This window comes from Mytilus trossulus, chromosome 4, assembly GCF_036588685.1.
Source record: "Mytilus trossulus isolate FHL-02 chromosome 4, PNRI_Mtr1.1.1.hap1, whole genome shotgun sequence".
Taxonomy (NCBI): Eukaryota; Metazoa; Mollusca; class Bivalvia; order Mytilida; family Mytilidae; genus Mytilus; species Mytilus trossulus.
The window spans coordinates 31,903,101-31,931,070 of record NC_086376.1 but is presented as its reverse complement, the minus strand read 5'-3'; the positions used below and the strand labels follow the sequence as shown (position 1 = coordinate 31,931,070).

Here is a 27,970-nt window from a genome sequence, read left to right as displayed (position 1 = left end):
ATGGTCAGCTATAAAATACCCCGACATGAATAATATGAACAATCAAATTCAGTGGTTTATGAAAAAAAGTCATGTGTTCAAAACCTTGGTGTTGCGATGTTGTTTTCACGCCATCTGGGAAAAAAAAGTCCACTGGTACCCGGGGAAACAAGGATCGACAAGGACGTTAATGTAGAGAATGATAAAGAAAACATGTTGACATTGTCAGAATTATTCAATATAAGATCAATGACCTCATTTTATTTTATTTTTCTAATAATGAATAATTTGTTATACTTACAATAATTCTAATAAATTTGATAACGATACGACAAATGACAAGTCAGAAATATGGTTACCATCTAAATACCTATAAATAACAACAATGTGTTTAATCATAATAACACATATCTAAGAAATATGCCAATTGTCTAATAAAATAATTAACAACAAGATAAAAACTTCATGTTTCATTATATAAGAGTGACACAAAAATATATGTATTTATATGTATGATAACATTCTGTACGGTCATATATTTACTGTCATTATAGAACTTCAATTTACCCCATATTTCGAACGACAACATTAGGTTTTGCATTCGTTTTAAAACTTATATTCATTTTGCGGCTATGGTTAAATAACCAGGAACAATGTGGGCTTCCTATACAATCATAGTTGGAAAGCCATATGCAGACATCACATGAAAAATTCATATGTAACCTCTTCTGTTTATTATAATCTTTAAGACTCATTTGAATATAAAGCCACCCTACCGATTATATAACTGTTTGACCAGAGCAGCGTTCAAAGAAATAAGCCGATCTTTATCAATGCAGTTGGCTTTTATAATGACATCATAATTAGGAACAATGTGTCTTTTATATAATTAATTGTTGGAAAAAAAAACAGGTGGTTACAGGAATTATTATTGCATAGTAATAAAATGAAAAAAACTAATAATAAGGGGAAAAACCCAAATCAAATTAATACAAAGACTTTATCAATTGTTAATTACATGTTGCCTTTCGAATTTTGTAGGCTAATTGATAATAGAATACTAAATGGCATTTTCCTTTATGGGCTTGTCATCAACCAATATCGATACAGAGGGTGTAACACTCGAAAAAATTTGATACCAATCCAAATATTGAAATCGATAGAGTGTAATAGGAACAACAACAATTGCCCTTTTCTTGAATAGGGATTATTTTTGAAACTCTTTCTTTATCAAAGGAAACTCTTGTTGAGAACCGATTAGCAAAGGGCCTTATGTTAGCAATCAATGTCGATAGGTATAAAAAGCGTTACTTTTAAAAACTAATTTATCAGTTAGATTAATATATTTATACTGCATATTTTCTACGGGTTTGTTAACAGTATTACTAATGAGAATATGTTATATGACGACCTATATTGACGTTATCTTTCGTCATGCAAAAGTCGCAAAAAAAGTCACAACATTCCTCATTTGACTGATAATGTTTTGCAACATCAAATTCAATCGTTCTAAATATTATCCATCTTTTATCACCGGATAATATTTATCTTATTTCACCGGATAATATTCATAAGCAGAGGGTTTTGACAATGCAAACAAACATGTTTAATTCGTTCAGATAATATGTACCAAATAAATTTCCATATGAAACCTCTCTTTTAATCTGTTTCGAATTATGACTTAACGTTTTAATTGTTCATATTGTTTTGTACGTATTAGATACGCAAACACGTTTTAGAATGGAAACAAACTATTCATGATGAAACATCGTTTCCAGACAATCTAATGAAAAAACAAAAAGGAACAAAGTCTAGTTTTCCACACGCTAACCTGACATATACACAATCGATGTCTTTTTATTGTAAGAAATCCTTAAAAAATAAAAAAAATAAAAAAAATAGTCCAAAGTGAAAATTTAAATTAATAAACCTAGCATGACTAAATAAATACTACCAGTAAATCATCTCAAGAACTGTAATTACATTTAAAAAGAGGATCAAGAATATAGAAAGTATCCTGGAAAAAATACAATCCTAGTTGTACAATGTTACAAATACATATGTACTTACAAATACCGTAATTGACTTAATCCTCGGAATGTTCCATTCGCTATGCCATCGAAAGAATTGTTTTTCAGTGATCTGATTTAAAAAAAAATGAATAAATAAGCAATTGATTATTGATAGAATCTTAATGCAAGTTATCACTCTTGGACGATTGCATCGTTTGGTTGTCGTCTCGTTAACAAGTTGCTGAAATCCTTGTTTTTTAATCCTTACAAGTATGAGCCAAAGTTCAATTATTGTTTGCACTCTCATAAAATGTTTTCTTTAATTTGAGAATAAAACGCTAATTGAGAATGTACGAGACCATTACTATTTTCAATGAAACAATGATAGTGCAAAAAACGAGAAAAATTCAAAACTAAGAGTCCCTTATCAAATGGCAAACAAAATCAAAAACACATCGAACGAAAGGATAACAACTGTCATATTCCTGACTTGCATGCATCAAAATAAATAAATCTAGCTAAAAATCTCTCACGTGTATGCAAGTCGTATCAAACTTCATTTTATAACGATATGTGAACAAAATGAACAAACATAATAAGTTAAAATACGAGTACAGCAGCCAACATTGTATTCATGATCAGCGTATGTGGTAAGACTAGGAATTCGAAGTCCTCGACAAATACTTTCTATCATGGTCTGTAAATCAAATCACGTATAAAGGAATATAATTTGACATGTTAGTCCTGCAATCTGTGAAAAATTGCATAACTTGTTTTTAAAACAAACGTGTTCTCTGTTATTTAAGGACAGGTAGTAGTAGTTCATGAATTGCAACTCAATCACTATTGACTTTTGGTCAGTGATCAAGGTGAATGAAATGAGTATTATTCAATTTAACCATTATTTGGCACAAAGATACATATACTAAATAAGGCATATCCGTATAAAGGTAATGTATTCGACCCATTTAGACACAAGATACTCCATACAATGTACACGAATGACACAATATTAAGACATCCAATATTAGAAATCACGTGATGTGAAAATCGAACTCAAAGAAATATTCTGCAAAAATGACCCTCGTAAAGGACAAACCACGTAATCCCTTGACAGAATTACAAGAATAAAAAAGATGCCGAGGAAATTTTGTCGCGACGTGTACAAGGATTAATGGTAATGCTTCTGATGACAAACAATGACATTATTATTTTTTTTTAAATGTATATGAAAAGTCGAAAAGTTTTAAAAAAAAAGAAAAAACGAAAAAAAAAGGTAGATTTCTTTTTAATTGAAAACTATCTTTCGGAGTACAAAACTTACATTTTCTTGCAGTGAATATCAAGAGACAGCTGTCACATTATCTTAAAAAAAACGACAAATTTATACACTACCGTATATTGTTGATAATGTCAATGAGACAACCCTCACCAAATTACATTTGGTGGTATGTTTGGTTCATTATTTAACTTCTCGATCCCATATGTATGTATGTGTTCTGTATATTCTTGTATACAATTATTTTACAAATATATTGTATCACCATTTAACCGCAAATACGTGTTATCAAATATAGCGTAAAATGTAGTGAATAAACATGAGGACAGGAGATAAAAAGAGAGCTTTATAACTTACAATAAGTTCAATGTCGTTGGTAGATATTCAATAAACAACGCATCATAGATCATGTTTTCATCTAAATACCTATAATTAAAACACATGAAATTAATAGGCGATACTCTTTGTTACGTGTTCAATATATGTTATCAATACATCCTTTTACATGAATACTTTCAGGTACTTCCTCGTTTTGATAGCAAGTTTAAAGTTCTTAAGAAATGATGTATATTTATTAGTTTGAAAAAATGCTTTCTAGCGACGAATATATTCGTCAATCTGCAAGCGTTCGGCTTCGATTGGCTTCTAATAAAGAATGGTGTTTTGGTTGTTCATACTTTTTATTAACATAGTAACGTTATTGTAGTAACGTCTCGTAACGTAGCGTTAACAAATTAAAAAATTAGGCGACGAAGTAATTAAATATATAAATATAGGAAGATGTGGTTGGAGTGCAAATGAGACAACTCTCCATCCAAGTAACAATTTTATATAAGTAATGTTCGCATTATTTGTTTGACTTAATACGAACTTTGAATGTAATTTGTTTAGATTTGGTGCTTGAGTGAGTAGACAATAACAATCAAAACCAAGGAGTGAACAAAGACTTACGTAAATGATAAATAAGAAACAACACGAACGCCACTAAAAACCTTGAGTGAAATCAGGTGCTCTGGAAGGGTAAGCATTCCCTGCATCGTTTACTGCACATGTCGTGTTATTTCTTTGTTCAGTTCGGTAATGATGGAACATTATTATGACTGAGGAATAATATCAGATATAATTTCTGACACACTTTTTTCATAATGGCCGATCAGATTCGGCCTAAATTGACCCTCTTTTTAGCTTAAATTTCAAATTACGATTTATTGACCAATATCAAAATGAGTTATAGCTTATACAGTGAATAAGTAGGAAATAAGTATTTTTGTTGAACATTTAATTTCGTACGTTCTACTGATGACGTCATTAAGAGTACTCTTTTTTTTCTACGAAAAATCAACGACAATTGGTAAATTTCCATTGATTATTGGACAGGAAACATTGAGCGCATACGTCGACGAAAAAATATGTTTGTAATTACATTTTTCTTATTAAACTTGAATATTTAGTTGTCGGCACTCTATGTTTCCTGGTCCTAAATTTGGTAGAAATCCGACCAATTCTGTAGGTTCGATAAACCCTAAAATGGCCCCCTTTTCTTGCTTAAATTTCAAATTAAGATTTATTGACCAATATCATAATAATTCATAGCTTTTACAGTTACTAGACTGGACATAATTCTAATTATTGATTATTTACGTTCTTGCGTTTTATACATGACGTCACAAATAGTACTGATTTTGATTGATGTTTCAATGTAAAATCAAGGAAAATGGGTAAATTTTATATTTATTTATGGACATGAAACATAAAGCGCATGCGTCGACAAAAAATATCTTTAAAAAAAATGTTTGTAATATTAAGTTTGTCAACGCCTGCTCACTATGTTTCCTGGTCCTAAATTTGAGGTAGGGCCAATTTGCCGGGTATTTCTTTCACAGAAGGGCTAATTTCTAAAAGTGCCGACAGAATAAAATTTACAATAAAAACCAAAAAATAAAAATGCTCTTTGATCAATATATCGATTTACATATATTATGATATGTGTGATCAATAGTTAATTTAAGCCTGAAAAAGGATGTAAGTCCAATATGCGGATTTTCGTTTTTTTTAGGTAAGAAAAACAGGGAATCCCCCCAGAAGGACATTTCAAACCAAAAAAAAGTTGTGCTTTTTAAGACTGTTGTTATTTGTACTAGTTTTTCCCTTAAAAGGAGATTGGCTTAGTGTGTCCTTATTACATAAAAAACAACTTTTTAAAGAAAAAATTATAACATCGATAAATTGTACCGATATAGCTTCTTAATAACTAATCGCCGTAGCTCCATCCATAAAGCACAGAACTACTATAAATTGATGGTTTTGTTAAAAGGGTTTGAATCTCGCATTTAGCATTTTTTGTGTTTTTATATTAAATGTTAATGTCTCTATCATATTTTTTTTTATGTTTGCTTAATTTATAGAGTCAATCTGGTTCATTTTGACTGTATAGTTTATTAGTTTATCATTTTACATGTATCAAAGAAAAAATAACGTATTGCTTATTGCGTGCATTCTTATGACTGTCCATAGTCTTGACGCACTTTCTATTCATATGTTTACATTTATTACATATATTCAAGAAGCAACTGCCGTTGAACTGAACATAACCAATAACACGAGAATTAATTCTATAGCAATGAATTCTACATGTTGCAGGTGTAATATACACATAACTTCAAATAAGGCCATTGTATACAAGTTTCAAAACAACACAAACATTTTTTCGAAACATTTGAAGAAGATGGTATTATATGTAACACATACAGTCAACAACAATGTTGTCGCCAATTCACAAACTGTATAGATACTAGTACTGAAATGTTTACCACCGTCCCTACACCGGCACCCAAGTCATCAGAAAATAAAACAACACAACAGAACAAATCAGTTACACTACAAATCGTGATTGTAGGCAAAACATCAAGAAGCTGTTGCATTTGTATCTCAACGATGGGCCGATTTGTTAAAATGACAGAAACGACCATATAACATTGATCTATGACCAACTGATGTAAGATGTTCTCCGGTAAAAATATATACATGTACTATCTCATTATATCTTTTAGACGATAAAACATTAAACAAAAGACCAGGACAAATACAGATATACATAAATGTATATTCAGAATGAGAAAATCACGATTTGAATTTGTTCGATATTATTTGGCTCCTTGACAAGTAACGTAGTATGCCACCTTGCTTTAAGGATGTTAATAATAAAATAAAATCAATATTAAAAAAAACAATATATAGTCTTTGCCTTGTTTTTGTAGGAATACCTGTTCAAGGTATGAAAATAAATTATGTGACGTATTTTCTTGTACTATAATTAGCATCTTTAGGGCTATTTAAAACATGATTTACCTATCTTATCGAATGAAACAAATCTCCGGCAAATTGGCCCTCCCTCTTTGGCTAAAATCCTGTCGATTTTGTGAAAATCGCCAAAATTTCTTATTTTGACCCAATTGGAATGTAAAAAAACAACACTTTGGAATTGAAAAGTTTTGACAACTGGGCTGGTGATACCCTCGGGGACGAAACGTCCACATGCAGTGGCATCGACAAAGTGGTGTAAATAGTTATCAAATGAACCAGGATTAAAATTTTGTGTACGCCAGACGCGCGTTTCGTCTACATAAGACTCATCAGTGACGCTCATATCAAAATATTTATAAAGCCAAACAAGTACAAAGTTAAAGAGCATTTAGGATCCAAAATTCCAAAAAGTTACGCCAAATACGTCTAAGCTAATCTATGCCTGGGATAAAAAAAATCCTTAGTTTTTTTCGAAAAATTCAGAGTTTTGTAAACAAGGAATTTATAACAATGGCCACATTATTGATATTCATGTCAACACCGAAGTGTTGACTACTGGGCTGGTGATACCCTCGGCGACGAAACGTACAATAGCAGTGGCATCGACCTAGTGGTGCAGATAGTTATCAAAGGTACCAGGATTATAATTTTGTGTACGCCTGACGCGCGTTTCGTCTACATAAGACTCAGCAGTAACGCTCTTATCAAAATGTATATACAGCCAAACAAGTACAAAGTTGAAGAGCATTGATGACTCAAAAATCCTAAAAGTTGTGCCAAATACGGCTAAGGTAATCTATTCTCTGCATAAGAAAATCCTTAGTTTTTCGAAAAATTCAAAGTTTTGTAACAGGACATTTATGACCATATAATTGATATTCATGTCAACACCGGAGTGCTGACTTCTGGGCTGGTGATACCCTCGGGGACGACACGTCCACCAGCAGTGATATCGATCCAGTGGTATAAATATTTATCAAAAGTACAAGGCTTTTAACTGAATACGCCAGACGAGCGTTTTGTCTTATTCATTATATCAAAACTAGGTAAATATCCTATTGTTTTTCGATTTTTTTTAATACCATGTAGGCAATTCGCATGAATAAGTGTATGTAACTATATTTCGGTCAAAAAAGCAAAAGAAAAAAAAATAGAAAACAAATGTGTTTGCACACGATTACCTTGAATAACTAGGAACGAGCGATGTACATAATACATAGCAAATACGTCGTGAACTCAACTTCATTTCCATTCCGTTTAAAAATGAGGCAACTTTCGTTTCAGTTTTACAAGTTGAATCCGTCGATGAGCTTAGTGTATTGAAATCATGACAAAGGAATAATTCAACGCCAGTAAATAGTTTGAAATTAATATTAAAATCAAACGAACTAATCGATACCTGGAGATGTTTGAATCCAAACGCTCAACAATTTACATGGCGGAGGAGAGATAACACTCAGGCAAGTAGAATAGACATGATATTAATTGGCTCAGATTTAAAGTCATTAGTAGAAAATTGTGAAATTAAACAAGCTGTAATTAGTTCAACTGATCATCAAAGCGTTTTATTAATATAAAAAAGAAAGATGTGGTATGATTGCCAATGAGACAACTATCCACAAAAGACCAAAATGACACAAATATTAACAAGTATAGGTCACCGCACGGCCTTCAACAATGAGCAAAGCCTATACCGCATATAGTCAGCTATAAAAGGCCCCGATAAGACAATGTAAAACATTCAAACGAGAAAATATAAGGACTGGTTTGTCAGAAAGAGAAAGGGGAATTTGAAAGATAAACAACTCTATTTTAAAAGAGGAAAAATACAAAGAGATAATAAGTAATCTTATCCATAAATATACTAATGGAAATAATAATACTGATCGTCAATTATTGTAGGACGTTTAAAAATATGAAATAAGGGAGGTAAGCATAGGCATATTGTAAGAATAAAGCAAAGGCAAACAAAGAATTAAATCGGGAACTAGAGAGAAAAAAAACTGAAAGAGAGAAATACCTTAAAAAATGCGTTACCACAGGAGGATGCAAATGAAAAAATAACATTAAGAACTACAAATAGGTAAGATATACGAACAAAAAACTAGAGGTGCACAGGTTAGGTCAAGGGGGAAATGGGTTGACAATGGGGAAAAAAATAATGCATATGTTTTAGGTTTAATATAACAAAGACAGGTAAAAAAGTCAATAAATAAACTAAGTGACGAGAATGGAAATATGGACAACAGACCAGGTCGATTAAATGACGAAAACTAAGCAATACTATGAAAAACTGTACAGTTGTAATTGAAAAAAAAAAAGATTTAGTCGAAAATCATATTTGTGAAACTGAATTAGAAAATAATTCAAATAATGTTGACAAATCATTTTGTGACGGAGAGTTACAATGGAAAAATGTACTTCAGCTATTAATGCAATAAAGCACCAGGGCTAGATGGTCTAAAAGTTGAATTTTATCAGATTGTTTGGGAAAAATAAGATATTTTCTAGTCAAGGCTTTAAACACTGGTAATGAATACTGGTAGTATTTTGACATTATTATTCAAAAAGGGGGATAATTTATTAATAGATAATTATTGCCTATTTCCTGACTAAATGTAGATTTAAGACTATTGTCATTTTTTCTAGCGCAACGCTTAAAAAAGATACTACCAACAATCATTAATGAAGATCAAACAGGATATATAAAAACCAGATTTTTTGGTTTTAATTTGAGACAAATTCAAGATATTATTGACCATGCGATTCGATTGAAGGGGCAATCATTTTGTAAATTTTACTAAAGTTTTTGTTTCCTTACAATGTTTTTTTTTATGTTAATCACTTTGATATTTTTTTTAATTTAATGAATCTTTAATAAACTGGATAAAACCTTTATTTACTGGGACACAAACTTGTGTTATTAATAATGAATGGATTTCAGAAATATTTCATAACTCAAGAGGAATAAGGCAGAGGTGTCCCTTATCAGCTCTTCTGTTCGTCTTCTCCGTGAAGACTCGAGAAAACAGAAATATGAAAGGGTTCGTAGTTACGCTAGATAATTAAAATCATTAAAATTAACAATCAGCTGACGATACTAACTTATGCTTCTACGAACGAAAGAGAAATATTTGGATCATTTTCTGGTTATATGGATAGAAAAACTGAAATATATTAAAAATACCATAGCTGGGATTTTTTGAACAAACAAACAAGTCAAAGCATTGGGAATATATTTTGGTCATTACAGAGAAGAATGTGAAAAATTAAACTGGGAGAATGAAATTGAGAAAATGAATAAACTATTTCATTTAAGGGGGAAACGTAATTTAACTTTAATCGGGGAAATTCTTATCATAAAAACATTAGTTTTATCACTTTTTACATTTTAGGCAAGTGCCTGCACAGTTCTTGAAAATTTCAGAAAAGAAATAAAAAGTAAACGTTATAAATACATCTGGGATGGTAAACCAGATAAAGTTAAAAGAAACACCATGATCAAGTCAAACGAAGAAGGTAGGTTACAAATGATCGACATACAAAGGTATGTTATGTCCCTATAAACATCTTTGGTATAATGTTAACTCATTGGTAATTGTATTTCAAGCTGGAATTTTTTTTTAAATTATCTCAGCGTGGTTGGTATTAATTGGTTAATTCTCAAGATGAGTTTTGAAAATAAGAAAATTCTAGAATATATAAAACATATCCCTGAACTTTGTCGAGAAGTATTTAAATGTTGGATAACCTACCAATTTCACATAAGTAAGGAAACATGTAATTTGGGGGAACAAACTGATTAATGTTGAAAAAAACTACTATTTTTGAAAATTGGATTTAGAGAAACTATATATATTTTCTTGTCGATTTAAAAAAAAAAATGGTAAAATATTTGCGACTTAATGATAAAATCAAATTTAAATTTTAGAGTACCTTTAAAGCAATTAGTCTTTGAATATAAAATTTTTACCAAACAATATTTTGGTCTGAATTATTTCCTAACAATCCTAGGTTTTCTTCATAAAAAAATATATTTTGTAACTAATCAGAAATTGACAAAGGTAAATATTTATCAAATGTTTGATCGAGATTATAAATATATATATCTAAAGCAGAACAATGAAACTTATTCCATTCCTGAAGTCACTAAAAAGAAGTTTAGACTATTGATAGAATAAAATATAATGTATTAAAATGTTATACTGTTACAATTGTATTTCAAGAAATTTTAACATAGTATATAGCCAATAACTGTTTAGTGTCTTTAAATATCAGCTGTATTTGTACGAGGCTAGGAAACAAGGTGTATCCGAGCTTTAAGCGAGCTACTACACCTGTTTCTAACCGAGTAAAAAAACAGCTGATATTAAAAGACACGAAACGGTTATTGTCTTTATCCTGCAATTAATTATGTATATTATTTGTGTTTTGAAAGACCATTGAGGCCCGCGTAGTAATATCAAAATCACACATTACGCTGAAGACGGGTTCGCAAAAAAAGAATCTAGAGTGTTCAACAATTATACATCGCTCAATGTGAATAATTATCTATTTTTACATAACAACTAATTTCAACAGTGAAAACAAATAACAAAACATTGTCAAATTTGAAACAGAAGTGTACGAGTTGTCCTACGCTTCAGAGTTGACATTCATTAAACATGCATGCTGAAATTGACATGGTTGATTTTGTAACATATTTACACCTTATGTAAGAATCCTGGGTTTTGATTGGTTGATAGCCAGTGTATTTTCCACCAATTCACTGTTGTCAAATGAGTATCGTTCATTTGTTAACGCCGCCGGGGTATTTGTCAAAAGAATATGCCTTTTTTACTCTCTCTGCCGTGGTATTTGCCAAAAAATGCTCTATCCGACTGGACGCTTGTAACGTAACGATCATCAATGCGTTTTTGCACATTAACATTCGGTGTAATAAGGTGGTACCTATCACTACATGGAGATAGCTCTGTAAAATAAGCTAAACGTTTTAATAACGTTGTGTTATTAAGGGAATATTAAGCTTCTCAATGATAAAATAAGTGTTTGTCAAACTGCTATATTACCAGTGTAATTTTTCAGATAAAACAGTTGGTTCAAACTTTTTAAATGTTTTATATTTTTGTCAGAGGGTCAAAGTAAAAACTTTGTCAAAAGAAATATTAAGAGAGCCAAATTAATTTTAGTTATAGTGTTGGGTACCACCTTGAACAGATATATCATGTTTTGGAGGGGTATTTGCGAAAAATACCAGTCTTGAGAATGAATTTCCCTCGCCTTACGGCTCGTGAATTTAACATTCTCTCGACTGGTATTTTTCGCAAATACCCCTACTTAAAATGATATATCTGTTTACAATCATACACATTCAAATTTTGAAATCGACAATTGTCATCGTCATTGGAATGCAACTGGAATACACATTCTGAGGTCACACAGGTGCAAACAATACCATTCCGGCAGTGGGCAGAGCTTTAAAGCGATATCTGTATAGTATACAGATACAGCATAGCGATATCTGTAGGACTGCATCTGTATAGTAGAACACCCAATTGCAGGATAAAAAAAACTATATACATATATACCAGCAGCTTATTACTAACGTGGGTAATCAGTGGAATATAACAGGATGCATCAAGAACAGCTTGGTTTCTTAGTGAAATAATGTAACAAGCAAAATTAGTGAATGAATATGATTATAATGTTGTAAAATAAAGGAATAATTCAACGCAATATAACAATAGTTTAATTTTCCTATAGCAAATTATGAGAATATTGTTATAGTGGCATACAGCTGCCATCGAAATGACTAGTTGCCAAGATAATTATTTCGGCAAATTGATATTTTATTTTGATAAGTCGACATATTATCTCGATATGTCGACTCTATTATCTCAACAAGTCGACATTATGGAAGCATTACATCGACTAGTCTGATAATGAAAACAACGAAACGCGCATCTGGCGTACTAAATTATAATCCTGGTACCTTTGATAACTGTTTACACCACTGGGTCGATACCACTGCTGGTGGACGTTTCTTCCCTAGGGTATCACCAGCCAAGTAGTCAACACTTCGGTGTTGACATGAATATGAATAATGTGGTCTTTTTTTTGTAAATTTTCTGTACAAGAAACTTTGAACTTTTTGAAAAACTAAGGATTTTCTTATCCCAGGCATTAGGACAAGTCGACATTTGCCACAACTTTTTGAAATTTTGGATCCTCAATGCTCTTCAACTTTGTACTTGTTTGGGTTTATAAATATTTTTGATTTGAGCGTCACTGATGAGTCTTATGTAGACGAAACGCGCGTCTTGCGTACTAAATTATAATCCTCGTACCTTTGATAACTGTCGACATACTTATCGCGATAAGACGACAAAAGATATCTCGGCAACTCGTCTTTAGGTCGAGATAAATGCCAGTAAGGATGAAAGATGGATAAAAGGGGTAAAAAATTCTCACTTTTACATGGTACGTTGAATTTTAATTAATCATCCATTAACGATTGATTGTTTAAACCTATCTCGTCTCGATCGACCCCGTTGCATGTCGACTTGTCAAGAAAATAAAGCTGAATTGTTGTGATAATTAATTCGACAACTCAACAAGGCAAGGGCAGTTACGGGCATTCATCTCAACCTCAAGAGGTCATGATAAAGGTTAATTCATTTTTTGAACTTTTTTATAAAGGTCCGTTATAGCTCTTATAGTTTACTGACATGCCAGCTCCAGACTTCAATTAGACTGATTGAAAGATTATGATTTCATCATATGAATATCAGGCACAATCCTTCCCGTTAGGGGTTAAGTACCAAACCATCATAACATATATGAGAAGAACGTGTCATGCCAACAACTGGTTTTTGAATAAATGTGTTTAGTTCCGATGCAAAGATCCTATAAGTTAATCAATATTAACGCAAAAATAAGCAATCTTTAATGACATGACAACAGTATCGTAATTATATCCCTTCTTGATGAGTCTATTTAAAGGGTTTGTTAGTTTCTGAGGTGAATACTGACATGTTTGTGCTTTACAAAGAATATTTCCATAAAACATTGGATGTGAAATACCTGAACGTATAAGATACATTTTTTATACTTACAGATATTGAAGTCCAGTCAGATGATCCAGCGTACCAATTGCTATGTTTTTCAATGAATTGTTTCCCAAGTTCCTAAAGTATATCATTATTACATGAGAACTCTCTAATGGGATTCATGAAAATAGTTATGAACAATGTAACATGTAAAAGTGTCGTTTTCGCTTGTCTATATCAATTATCAAATTCTTAAATATTCTGAATTGTGTGATTGAGTTGTCTGACATATATTTTGAAAGTATCTTACTGATTGTTTTGAGTATACTGTCAATTGTCGATTATTCCGATTAAGATATTGGAATCAAAGGTATTTGACAACTCTAAGACATACATTTATCATCTGTATGTATATCCGTTCAAAGTCAGGAGTCTTAATTTAAGTGCTTATCGTTTCCGTTTGAATTGGTAAACAAGCTATATATATCATGTCGGGAATTAAAAGCTTTCTTTTTGTTATAGATGTTTCATATTGGTGGAGGGCAAACTTTGCTTTTTTGATACTTGCATCCACATCACATTTCTGTGATATTAGCATCATTAGTAAACATGTCACATCTTCTTAGCTTTATATAAACACCACAAATAACATATATATACATCGTCTGCTATGTATCCTGGTACATTAAATCTGGTAACATTTTGTATAGCAAATTGTTATTTGTGAACGCATGGTTACTGTAATAGTTATCCAACAAGGACTATTTTAAATCCCAGCTGTTTAAGATTAGACGATAACCCATTTACAATTCATGACATCTATTTTAGAACGCCACACAATCGTTATAATATACTTTATATATATATCTGTATAAAGTATATAATACCATAAATGAACCCCGAACACGATGAGTTGATAAAAAACATTGTCAACTCGCCCCTATTGGCCAATCGGCCCTCACTAGACCGCCACTTTATGAAAAAATCGCCCCACTCTTGTTTACCGAGTCGTCCCACTTTTGAACAAAAAAATCAAATTAAACAACAAAAACATCTTGCGTCCTTTAAGTGAAGTGCTTTAAATTGCTTATAGTTCGTATCCAGTCGTCCTGGTGTAATGGTATGTAATGTGGCTGAATATGCTAAAGTTCTTGAGTTCGAATCCCAGCATATAAATTGGATTTTTTCTACGTGAATTTTGATAGATATTCTTTTCCGTATAATAAATTATAAGTTTTATAGTGGATTCGATATTCCCGTCAATATGTTACAGAACAACGGAAAGCATGTATAAACAAATAATCTGAAGCTGGGTATTCTGGTAGGGGTGATCCGGCTCAGATCACCCCTGGTAGTACAAAGGAACTGGAATGTCACAGCCAGTGATACTGCAATAAATGCGTCCAACTATATCAGGATTAAACAATAAGATTAACTATACTCACAAGGAACGAAAATTTCCTGTCAATCCTACCAGTGTATTATTGTTTATCTCTGTCAATGAATTATGTTCCAAAAATCTATAGATTAAATAAATTAACTGGCGATATTAAAGCATGACAAAAAACATAGAGTTTTGTTTTTTAATTTTATAAGAAAATTGTAACGTAAAAATTTCGTATCAACATTTTGTCTACCACTGTAATGACCTATCGTTTAAGTCTGAAAATTCACCAGTTGTCATTTCATGTTCTCTTTTTGATAACACTGTTTTACAATGATATTAAAACAAAACCCTTAACGATATTTCATTGAGGTAATTAGACTGACAAAAGACCTACCGACTATACCAACAAACAAAATGACTGAAAATCAACTCTCATATTTCTGACTTGGTACATGTTTGTTGGAAGAACATGGTGTTTAATTTACCTAGCTAAAACTTTCGTTGGTATCAGATCTGAGCAACAGAAAACGTGTAAATGATAAACGTGACATTACTATGGATCTAGCAGCCTATATTGTCTGAACAGACATAAAAGATATACAAATTACTGAAGTGTTAAGATGTGTGGTTCGCTTTAAATGTTCAAATGTTTTCTTTTAGGCTACATGTATTACAACATGTTGCATTGCCTATCATGATTTCCTTTATGTAGGGTTGCTGCTTACAAGAAGGCCTTTGAACAAAGAGATCCAAGTGATCAAGTTAAAAGATATCCTTCGTACACTTTATAAACTCCATTACGAGTTCGTTGGCCGTTATTGCATGTTTGTTTGACATATGACGATACTTGTGTTACAATTTATATAACTACAATCCTGTCTCTTTCCCTGAATGTGACCTACCGAATAAGACATATCACTGTTTTGTTTTCACTTATACGAGCAGCACAACTGGTGCCACATGCGCAGCAAGATGTGTTTTTACAAATGTGTTCTATTCATCAAATAAAAAAAACATTTGATAGTTTTTGGCGGGATTCGTGTTGCTTTGTCTTTAGTTTTGTATGTTGTGTCTTTTGTTTTGTATATTTGTCTTTTTCCTTTTTAGCCAGGGCGTTGTCAGTTTGTTTTCGATCTCTTGACTGTCCCTCTGTTATCTTTCGCCCCTCTTGTAATAGCTAGAGGTAATGAAACTTTTTGTTTTAAACAATGGCATTTTCGATCAAGAAATAGAATTGGTGGAACTTACACATATTTCTAGTGTGTAGCTTTTCTATTTTACCCACTGTTCGATTAATGTGTATTTTGCATGAATCATTTCTTTAAAAAAAGAAAGAAAAATCTGATTGATTCTTTTAATTCTTAAAACCCCACATTGAAAGTGCCGCCATGTTGATTTGCTGAAATCAGTAAATGTGCGAATAATGCAAAAGAGTATAAAAAGCAACACGTACCTAAAATTTCTATGTACATGCTATATTATATATTTGAGCTTTTGATTTTTTGCCATTTGATTTGGACTTATTATTAGATATTAACTATGACGGTCCGATTGAAAACAGAACTATTTGACAAAAGACTCGATTTCGGCTTCCAAATTGGGATTTTTAAATTTTTAACCAAGAATTTTAAATAGTGAATTTAAAATCATCATGTATGTGATAGTCCGGGGATCATATTTGCTACATTTTTTTAAACTTGTGTGTCTTTTTTTTTTCACACTTCGTTGTCAAAATAATGGAATAGGTTACAATACTTATGCGACTGTCATACAAGTGAGAAGTTTAGAGCTTTAATCCACCATTTTCTACTTTTGAAAATGCCTGTACCAAGTAAGGAATATGACAATGGTTGTTCATTCGTTTGATGTGTTCTATCATTTGATTTTGTTATTTGATTAGGGAATTTCCGTTTTAAATTGTCCTTGAAGTTCAGTACTTTTGTGATGTTACTTTATATTCGAGTTTAGAAAGTAAACGCGATGAAAAAACTTACATGTGGCATTTTCATTCGTATTACGTCATGTTTCGATATGCCGTATATGCGCAAAAGCAATGATAGAATTTTGCGAAACTTTAAAATGATTTTGATTTTGTACATTTTTACGATTTCGAATGAATTGATTCTTTTTGTTATGCCTCAAAATATGAATAAAGTTTGAGTATTTTTTTTCAATTGTATTATTTGACACAATGAAATAGACATAGCATTTTCAAATAGGTTACAATACATGTGGATTAAGGTCGGAGTTATATTTCAACAGCCATTATAATGTACATGTTGGAGTCAATGCTAAGTGTAGATATATCGAGATTTCTATCTCGGTGTTGCTTAAAAAGCAAAAGAGGCACCTCATATTAGAAATCGTTGACATAGAATTTCTAAATGTGCAATATAACTTATTTGCTGATTATTTGAAACGAACATTGCACTTAATGTGATAAAACGTAGCACCTTTTATAACAAGACGTTTTAAGAAAAGGTAAAGCATTCGGATCAAAATATTGACTGTAAAATGACAAAATGGTAGACTCCGAGGAAAATTCAAAACGGAAAGTGGCTATGATAAAATCTGAAGGTATCATCAAAATTGGTTGTGATTGATTACACAGAATGTGCAATCAATCAGAACAAATCAACGGATTTTAAATGACAAAATTGAATGAGGCGGCGGGGCTAATTAATCTCCTTTAAAATGAGATCTGACAATGTTCATACAACCGCATACCAATTATCATTAACTTACCGCTTGTGGTTCTTCGTAAACTGAACTAATCAAAAACTAATACATGAAAACTAAGCAAAAGTTTAAAGTCAATAGACTATAACTGAGGGGGCGGAACAAAATAATCTCCATGATGATGAGATGTTCCAGTACTATTACAACTGCATATCAAATATCTTTGACTTGCCACTGATGGTTCATCATAAACTAGACATAAATACCAACTTATACATTGTTGACGCTGCCGCCGCCAGAAATATCATACATATGTATAATTTTTTTTCTTTCGTCACGCGAGACAACAAAAATCGTGTGTTGAACTTTTATTTAAAACTCACGTACAGGTGATAAAGTCCTGAAAGTCTAAGAAACGCCCCAGCTTCTATGTGTGATAGTTCGTTGTATCTGAGTGATCTACAAAATAACGTCAAACATTACGAATATCTGTAAATAAAAGAGGGACGAAAGATACCAAAGGGACAGTCAAACTCATAAATCTAAAGCAAACGCCATGGCTAAAAATGAAAAAGACAAACAGAAAAACAATAGTACACATGACACAACATAGAAAACTAAAGAATAAACAACATGAACCCCAACAAAAAAATAGGGGTGATCTCAGGTGCTCCGGAAGGGTAAGCAGATCCAGCACCACATGCTGCACTCGTTGTGTTGCTTATGTGATTACATTAAAATGAGTTTGATCGAGAAAACCATTGAACTTGCTATTTTATCAAGTAAGCCTTTGTAATATTGTATTATAATTCATAAAAGTTAAGCTAATAAACATCTTGGGATATTTAGCTGAGATCTTTGTCTTCAAATTTAATACTTCAGTTCGATCCTTTGAGAGCAGCAATAATCTATATTAAAGACACTTTGATTCTAAGCAGTAGGTTGCCTGTCATAAAATTAATGAGACATTGAATAGACTTTTTTATGTAAAGTAATAAAATATACATTTTTAACAACAGTTTTAAATTCCAGGATATTTAGAGCATGTTACCTATTTGTTGTTAAAGACTTTTCTTTTACCTTTCAGTCTGTATATCGATTTGCCTTTGATGTTGAATGAATTGCTGTCTCTTTTTAATTACTTCACATATTTTCATTTCCCATTTTTTTTTACCTTAAATTATTTAATGACTAAAACAATATTCAATAGAATCCACAAAGAGCCTATATTTTATTTTGATAGTCCTGTTTTATAAGCTTTTGAAATAATTATTGGAACTAGAACATTCCGCTAAGCATGCATATGTAATATAACTATTTTATGTCTATGCAAAGAGGTCTATGGGGAGGTGTCTCATTGGCACTCATACCACATTATATCTAAATATAAGTGATTCATGAAAAAAACCAAGCCAAATTGAATCGAAAAAAATAAAAAGTTAGGCAAATTGAAACTAGAAACAAAAGTAACTTCATTTTTCTCTTGCAGATTCAAGAAAAACTGAAAAGTGATAAAATCCTACACAACATCAAAGCATATTCTGTATGACTCAAGATCATGATGTTTTATAACAATTTGAATATGTTATTACTAGGAGGAAACATATTGCATGGTTATCTTTTGTTTTATATTTGATGTAGCTGAATACAAACACGCATTGTTCATAGTTCAAGTATTCGGATAACTATTCATCTTGCCTATTATGACTCCTTTAAAATTTCATGCTTTTTTAAAAACTAACCCTCCTTACCACATTTATGATAGACGAATGTCGTATCGCCGATCAATTAATATTAGAATTATCAGGAGTAAAAAACATGATTAATTAAACTCACAAAGTACGAAGGTTTCCTGCCATTCCTACGAACGTTCCAGTTTTCACTTCTGTTAAAAAATTGTGTTCCAAATATCTACAGATATAATTAAATGAGTACAAATATTGAAGCATTGCTATCAACGGACACAATGTGTCATGTATCTAATACGTAGGACTCAAATCTATGGTGGGTTCAAAATCTATGACATATTTCTAATCTATGGCAAGTGTGAGTCATGCCATCCCAAAGTCTAGCAGCTTTTTAAGAATTCTTATCAATGGCAAGTTTTATAATTTCCGACTCTATGTGGGATTTCGGTTGTTTCCAAATCTTTGGCAAATATTGTACAAATGGAAAACAATGCGGGACTAATACGACCAATGACTTGTCGTGAACAAGAAGGGAACATGTACGACAACGGGAGCATGTCTTTAAACATTTGGGAAATAAACATTCTATAGGGGTAAATTCAGTAAATAAATATACGTCATCAGGGACCGCCCATTTAGGGGAGAGCTTTCTGTATAACACTGAAGTTATATGCTCTTCTGATTGGCAGATAATGTTTGTAATAGATATATTTTGGTAGATAGATCAAAACTAGAGTTGAAAAAAAAAAAATAAATAAATGCTGAATGTACTAATTTTTTTCCCTTCAGGGTTAAAAGTAATGGGGGTCAGTATGGGAATTCAGTGCGAATCTACATTGTTTGTAAAAAAGGCCATCTGAATGCCAAAAAATGCCGCATGAAACTATGTTTTTATTGTTGCAAAAGATAGGGCTACATTTGTACTTTCATGAATGTTATATGAAAGATTTTAATTTCTAAAGGTAAATCAGGTATAAATTTATTTCCACACATAGATTAGCAAATAAGTCAATGGGAGATTTTTTACTGAATTTACCCCTATAAAGGTCAACCAAATCGGTATGACAACAAAAAAGATTCGTAAATAATTAAATCATACACCATTAAACAGACCTCAGAATTGAAATAATGTACCTCGTACAATTAATCATTTTTGAAGCTGTGCATGGTACCTGTTTAACCCATTTATTAAACCAACTAGTAACATCCAGGTTTGAATGGTTTTACATAGTTATTTTTTAAGGTCCATTATAGCTTGCTGTCCGGTATGGGCCAAGGCTCCATGTTGAAGGACGTACTTTTACCCATGTTGAAGGCCGTACCTTTATCTATAATGGTTTACTTTAATTGTAATTGTTATTTGGATGGAGGGTTGTCTCATTGGCACTCATAACTCATCTTCCTATATCTATAATGTTTTTCTTTTGATAAAAAAATGTGACTTGGATGGAGTATTGTCTCATAGGCACTCATACCACATCAAATAAAAATCAACAGTTTGAATTTGAATAAAAAAATAATTTCGTCGTTAATACATTTTCTAAATTTGATGACGATTTGGTATCCGGTGATTTTATCGTTCACTTGTCAGTAGACAAATGTGGGTTTCCACTCCAAAAATGTCCTATCATTTCATCTAAAATCGACATCTTTCAAAAAATATATTACCAAGTGAAATTTGCGCGACATTTATAAAATAGATATCTTAAAAATGTCTGAATTTCATTGTTCATATTTTGGCCATAGTTTTTATAAAGGAAGTTTCCATTTTCTGACTACTTAAACACAGATACAAATGTTTCGATTTTAATTTGGTTAGGATACATATCAATCATTTCTGGAAATATTTTTGATTTGTGTTATGTATTTGAAAAATACACAATTAGACTTTTAACATTTCTACATCTTGTGGTATTTATTTCAAATGAATCAGTCTTGTAGTTACGTACTTAATAATGTTTTTTTGAGAAATTTTGATTTAAGGTTATATGATAGGATTTTTTTTTGTTTTGGAACAAAGTTCTGTCCTCTGACTTTGTAAACTTTGCCAGCCGTAGAGAGTCATTTACGTTAACTCCCTTTCAAAAATATCCGGAATTGTAAAAAGCTGTCCCCTTGTTCATCGCGGGCTTCGGCCGGTACAGCACATTTTGTCCCTCTCAGATAATAATTATTTTCATTTTACACATTGTAAATAAACTCATCATAGATACCATGACTAAATCGTAACTTTCTGTCTATTTGATTCATAAAAAATATCAGTCATAGGAGTGTATAGTTTTAAATAATTACATTCGCATTGGTTCACTGTTACGAATATTAAATGTCTTTACTATTTCTATCTATAATTAAATTTGCCCAGATGAGACAGTTATAAATATTTTGAGAAAATTTACGAAAATTGGATAACATTGAACGGGTTTTTTTTTGGCCAAAAACTGCAATTTTCCCTATGTATTATTTTCAACCATGTCGGGTATCTTGGTTCAAAGGCGGGATTATCGTACACATTTTCTACACTAGACTCTAATAATATTTGTGGACAACTTTGGTTGAATTTATCTTAAAGGCTTTAAAGAAGAATATTTTTGTAAAAGATTACAAAAATTTGTTAAAACTAAAAAAGGGCAATTACTCCTAAAGGGGTCAACTGACCATTTTGGTCATGTTGACTTATTTGTACATCTTACTTTGCGTAACATAATTGCTGAAAACAGTCATCAAAGGTACCAGGATTATAATTTAGTACGCCAGACGCGCGTACAAAGTTGAAGAGCATTGAAGATCCAAATTCCAAAAGGTTGTGCCAAATACGGCAAAGGTAATCTATGCCAGGGATAAAAAATCCTTAGTTTGTCGAAAAATTTAAAGTTTTGTAAACAGGAAATGTATAAAAATGACAACATTATTGATATACATGTCAACACCGAAGTGTTGACTACTGGTCTGGTGATACCCTCGGGGACGAAACGTCCACCAGCAGTGGCATCGACCCAGTGGTGTAAATAGTTTTCAAAGGTACCAGGATTATAATTTAGTAAGCCAGACGCTCGTTTCGCCTACATAAGACCCATGAGTGAAATCTACATTTTACCCTTTTTACAAAATGTACGACGGATGCAAAGTGATGAGAAAAGATCACTTGGCCCTTCGGGTCAGGTGAGCTAAATCAAATGATCTTATTCAACAAGTGGCCAAATAAATTCTGTTGTCAGATTATATTTTTAAACTAAAGTTACATTCCAAAAAACACTTTGTGAATATATCCATGAGAAATTGACATATCGATACAATGTACTACAATAGATTGTGGGCTACTACTTGATTACTATCAGCTAAAACACGAATAATTCAGTTGAAAGGTGTCTTTTTCTTTTGAAAACTGAAATCTCATGTTTAAAAAGTTTCCTCATCTAATGTTAGACATGCAATCTTTATCTCATAATCTACAGATTTCAACAATATTTGTCCTTGGCTTCAGTAATATACTTTTTTGTCGTCTTGTCAAAGTAGAACATACATGTTTTGTCTGTCGTGGTGTGTCGTTCTTTTAATTTTGTAGCAGGCATGTGTTCAAATTGAATTAAAGGTAATAAAATTTTAAAAAAACCCACACACACAAAAAGAACGTATTTTATCTTCTTATCAGATACACGATACATTCCACTTTTGTCAGGAAGCGCATGTTGGCCATTTCATGAAGTTTGCCATTTCATGAGCAAACTCATATCGCTTATACAGTGTTGTGCTGCTTTAGCTATAACTTTGTGTTAATTTTGTGCTATATTATATCGTAATTTCTGTTATATTGATATCGCTGACGATCGTGTGTATTCTTTATCAATGAAAATAGTTTCTATTTAAACTGTATTGTTCGGTCAAGTATTCAGACTAAAGGCTAAAAATATATACTAATGGTTGTGAATTTGAAAATGTCGGTTATCATACATGGCTGAAACGTGCATTAAGCCGGTTTCTTTAACTCGTACAGCTGATATTTACAAGACTACTTAGTATCACTGTATTGTCATTATACTAGTTTATGCAAGAACGCCAAGGATGACAAAATCCTATGTGCATAAAAATCAACAGCCTGCTTCATTAAACAATAATAACAAATATATAATTTTTGTTAACAGTAATAAACTAGCGGCACGGAAGTACAAGCTCATTTGTTTTATAAGCTATACATAACGAATGTGAGCGCTAAAATCATCCGCACTTTGTCAGTATTGATTTGGATCAGAGCAGCTTATATGCCTACCTAGTCCGCAAATTAATTTTGTTAGGTCAATACTAGAGGTTAACAAAACGATGACGAGTACATTTGATTAAGAACAACTATATAACAGCAAACCTTAATGACTGAGGAAGAATATCAGATACGATTAAATTGAGTTTACTGTACTTGTTGAAAATTAAAACATTTACAAAAAGACGCTACTCTGGAGGTGTGAACTAAATTAACAGTGTTGAACTTCAGTGCGCAATATATGTATAATGAAACGAACATGAATGATTGACTGTTGATCGGAACTGAAATACACATAGTTAATTATCCGGCATTTGATGTCTTATCCTGAGACGAGAAAAGTCTTTAATTCTTTATCTCAGTTCAGCCAATAGCTGTCACTGTATCTCAGTCGCATCATAAAGCAACTAATCAGAATATATATGTGATAGGTAAATATTTCAATATGACATGTATGTCGACTGAAACTAATAGCTCCGCACCGTGATGCGACACAATTATGTACGAAGATACAATGTCTGTAATGGCGATGTAAGGGAAACTTTCAGTTACCATAATGGCATCAACCTACATTTCCATTCATCAATGGTGCACAGGTAAATAATTAAAAACTTGATTAAAATCGTGTTTTCATGATCCTATCAAAATTGTAGTTATATGTATTGAATAGTCTTTCAGTAACTTTATTGTGTTGTAAAAAGGTTGACGGTGCGAACAATTTTAGAGTAAAGAGTCCACTCATTATAAAAAATGAACTTCGGTCAACACTTTAACACCCAATCAAATTTATAAAAAAGAGAATCTTTCATTTCTTAAATATACCCTACATAACAGTAGCTTCTAAAAATATGAAGACTATAATTTTTATCTTTTTTATGTGTTAATAGTTAAAATAAATTGCATAAATCATTTTTTGCAAACATTTTAATTAGATATATATCACACTAGCATTAAGTTTGTAATATGTAGTTTGATGTAATATGTTTTAAATCAACTTACAGAGTTCTAAGTGTTACCAGATTCATAAATGCTCCAGTTTCAAGCTCTGAGATTTTGTTGTTAGATAGGTATCTAAAATAATAAATTATGCAAATAGTTTACACGTTTATGCTACTGTTTGGAAAAAATACACTTCATGATAAATTTGTTAGTTATGCAATAAAACTATCAAAAGATCCTTTAGACAGGCCAAAATAACATATATTGATTTGAAGAAGCGGAAAAGATTTAAAAAAACTACCTTAAAAAAATAGAAAAAGAAAAACGCAGATACAATCAAGAAATGAATACAATATCGCTTTTTTGGAACTGTAATATTGTTTTGTATGTAATCAACTACAAATAAGACGCCGGTTGATATCTTTTGAATGATACTACCATTAGTTTTCCCCTATTAGTCTTAAATATCCACTTTTCACAAAAATGTTCAAATTAATCTTTGTTACAATCAAAGACATACTTGACATCAATAGAAGAGGGCAAAAAGAAACCAGAATAACATTAACACTCATTTAGCGAAAATAAACTGACAACGCCTCGACTTAAGAAAAAAACAAACTAAACAGACAAACAATAGTACACAAAACACAACTTACAACTTAAATAAAGAATGGGTATAGCAATAAAATGACGTCGTAACAGTGTATTGTTGATAAAGATTTGTCAAATTTGAACATTAACCAGTACGCTTTTATTCGTAAACATTTGTTATACTGTGGATTCATTATTATTCGTTGGATACCAATTTTCGTGGATTTCGTGGGAACAAAAAAAACACGAAATTAAATGTTCACCAAAAACTAAATTTTCTAAAGGCTTGTATGCAGATTTCTCCAAAACCACGAAATTAAATATCCACAAACATATAAGTGTTCCTCAATCCACGAAAATTGGTATCCACGAAAATAAATGAATCCACAGTATACGCATTCATTTACATTAGTAAAACGTTGGATTTCTATTAAAGATGGATAATATTGTTGTATAATGAACATTTGGAAAATAAAATAAACTTGAGCAAGTACATGATGACATTTGATTCTCAAATGTATATATCTGGATTAATTAGTGAATTTCACATTGAAAATGAGTCGTATGGCATATTTAATTTGAACATACAAACAACGAATATCCCACTTTAGTGCGTTCAGTAAAATTGGATACATTCACTGCAAATATTGGCCAAAATTTCTATATGTAGGTAAAATTATGCATGAAATGAGTAAGATTTATTTGTCGTATAACGAATCTCGAGATTTTAAGATGATCATAAGAGAGACATCAGTATCAGTTTGGTCGGTCTTTTATTAAGTCCATCTTGACACCTTTTGAAGAAGAGAACCTTAAAATATGTACTTAGTATATTTTTATAAGATATCAATGAAATAGTTTTACAATCATTTCTGTTAGTAAAGCTCTTCTAAGGTATATTCAATTTCAGGGTTTTCAATATTTTGTAAATTTTTATTTCTTTAAATTGACTTATTTTTTTATTTTTTTTTATGTATTTATTAGTTTTTTTTATTTTTATTTTTAACATAGTCGATATCATGAAGAATGTAATAATTAATCTTCCAAAGGCCTAAGTTTTTTTTATAAATCTCGGAAATAAAAAAAGTTTAAACGAGATCTTAAAAAGTTAACCTTTTCATATTGGGATTCAGTACTCTAAATAGATAAACTAGATTAAAGTCTTTCATCATATATAACAACTTTCCTGTTAGCTGGCCTATTAGGAGTGTGCTGATTTGATTGATGGATTCAAAACATAGGAGACACTAACCCTGTCAGCGCAACCCATCTCGATCGTTTTTGAGTTCAATTATCGCAGTTTTTGTATATAGCAATCATTTGTAGGTTCTGAATTGATGTTTGAGATTATACCTTCGGTTGATGACTGTTATTGTAATTGTAATGTTGGTACCTCAGTACAAAAGACATAAACAATTGGACGAAACCCGACTGAAGATAAACTATATTTCTAAAATTTATGATTCTACGCCATGCAATGTTTAATATGATAACTCTTCAATAGTGAATCCTTGAGGTCTTAACGGTCTCCGTTACAGTAGAGCTTGTAAACGTTCCGATGATAAGGAAAAATTTCCAGAACCTGTTGACTTAAGCAATTTTTATGGATTATAATTAAAAACGGAGAAAAACGTTTTAGATAGTACATTTAGAAGTTTTTTTTCTGTTCTTTATGATTATTTTAAATACATGTAATGAAACGACTCATGAATTGATGTTCGTTTTTTAAATTTGGCATAACAGATCTGGATTGTAAAGTATCTCAAAAACTGAAAGGTCAGCTGTAACTTTGTTTATTTAGTTGGTACGTGTGTAAATAAAATCTAAGGGAAAACAATGATTTTTTAAAAAGAATTAAAAAAAATCAAAACAGTTTAGAGAAGTTTTATTTAAATATAAGATACACAGTAAATGGAGGAAAACGTGTAAGATAGTACATCAAAAATGTTTTTTATTTTATTTTGTTCTTATTGATTATCTTTAAAAAAATATATAAAAAGTATTTCATGAATAGCTTATTTTAATTATGTATTTCAGACTATAAAGGTTGTCAGATCAGAAAGTTCAGTTGTATTTTCAACTTCTTAATAAGCATGAGGGCAAATGAAATTTACGGTACAGTTATTGCATTTTGAGAATTTACAAAAAGAAAACAATTTGATGGAATTTTATTCATTTATTAGCGACACGACGGGTTTTTCTTTTTTTTCTTTTACCTGAAACTTCGAACCATTTCAAGAAGATCGAGTTTACACCCATTCTTAAAAAGAGTTTTTTTTTTTTTTTTAAAGTTTGTGTGATTTGATGGTGATGTGGTATTTCTCAAAGTCTGTCATGTCACTGTCATTAACGATCTTGCATATCTTTTATCAATGATTTTTTTTTACTTCAGTCGTTCATGCTCGGTCAAATGTTCAGATTAAAAAATCACCATATTTACTACAACTGTTTATCTTATCCGTAATGACAAATGCTTGACATAATTTTATCACCGTACTATGTATAAAAAGAACATATATATAAAAAATATCTGTTAGTGAAAATCAGCGGTCTGCCGTATAGAACTACAAACTCATAATTATGACAGACAAGAAACATAAACCTCTGGAGTACTAGATGACTCGAAAAAATATTATTTCTGAAAAATTATTATGAAATGTTAAACCTTTTTTCAACTCAAACGCAAATACCAGCAATGATCATTCGGGCATTTGAAATGTAACATTTTGAATATAAACGAACTTACAGATTGTAAAGTCCGGGAAGATTGACGAATGCTCCAGTTCCAAGATCCGATATTTCGTTGTCAGAT

General features: G+C 31.4%; 1 protein-coding gene across 1 annotated transcript; it reads right to left on the bottom strand.

The window, feature by feature from the left end:
• Positions 1 to 27,970, bottom strand: LOC134715117 (leucine-rich repeat-containing protein let-4-like). Its single transcript, XM_063577046.1, has 9 exons — positions 27,905 to 27,970; positions 24,628 to 24,699; positions 19,525 to 19,599; positions 18,076 to 18,147; positions 15,068 to 15,142; positions 13,689 to 13,760; positions 3,628 to 3,696; positions 2,050 to 2,121; positions 1 to 349 (listed from the first exon to the last, which is right to left on the bottom strand). The coding sequence occupies exons 2-9, from the start codon at positions 24,651 to 24,653 to the stop codon at positions 277 to 279; spliced, it is 534 nt and encodes a 177-aa protein (XP_063433116.1). The 5' UTR covers positions 24,654 to 24,699; positions 27,905 to 27,970; the 3' UTR covers positions 1 to 276.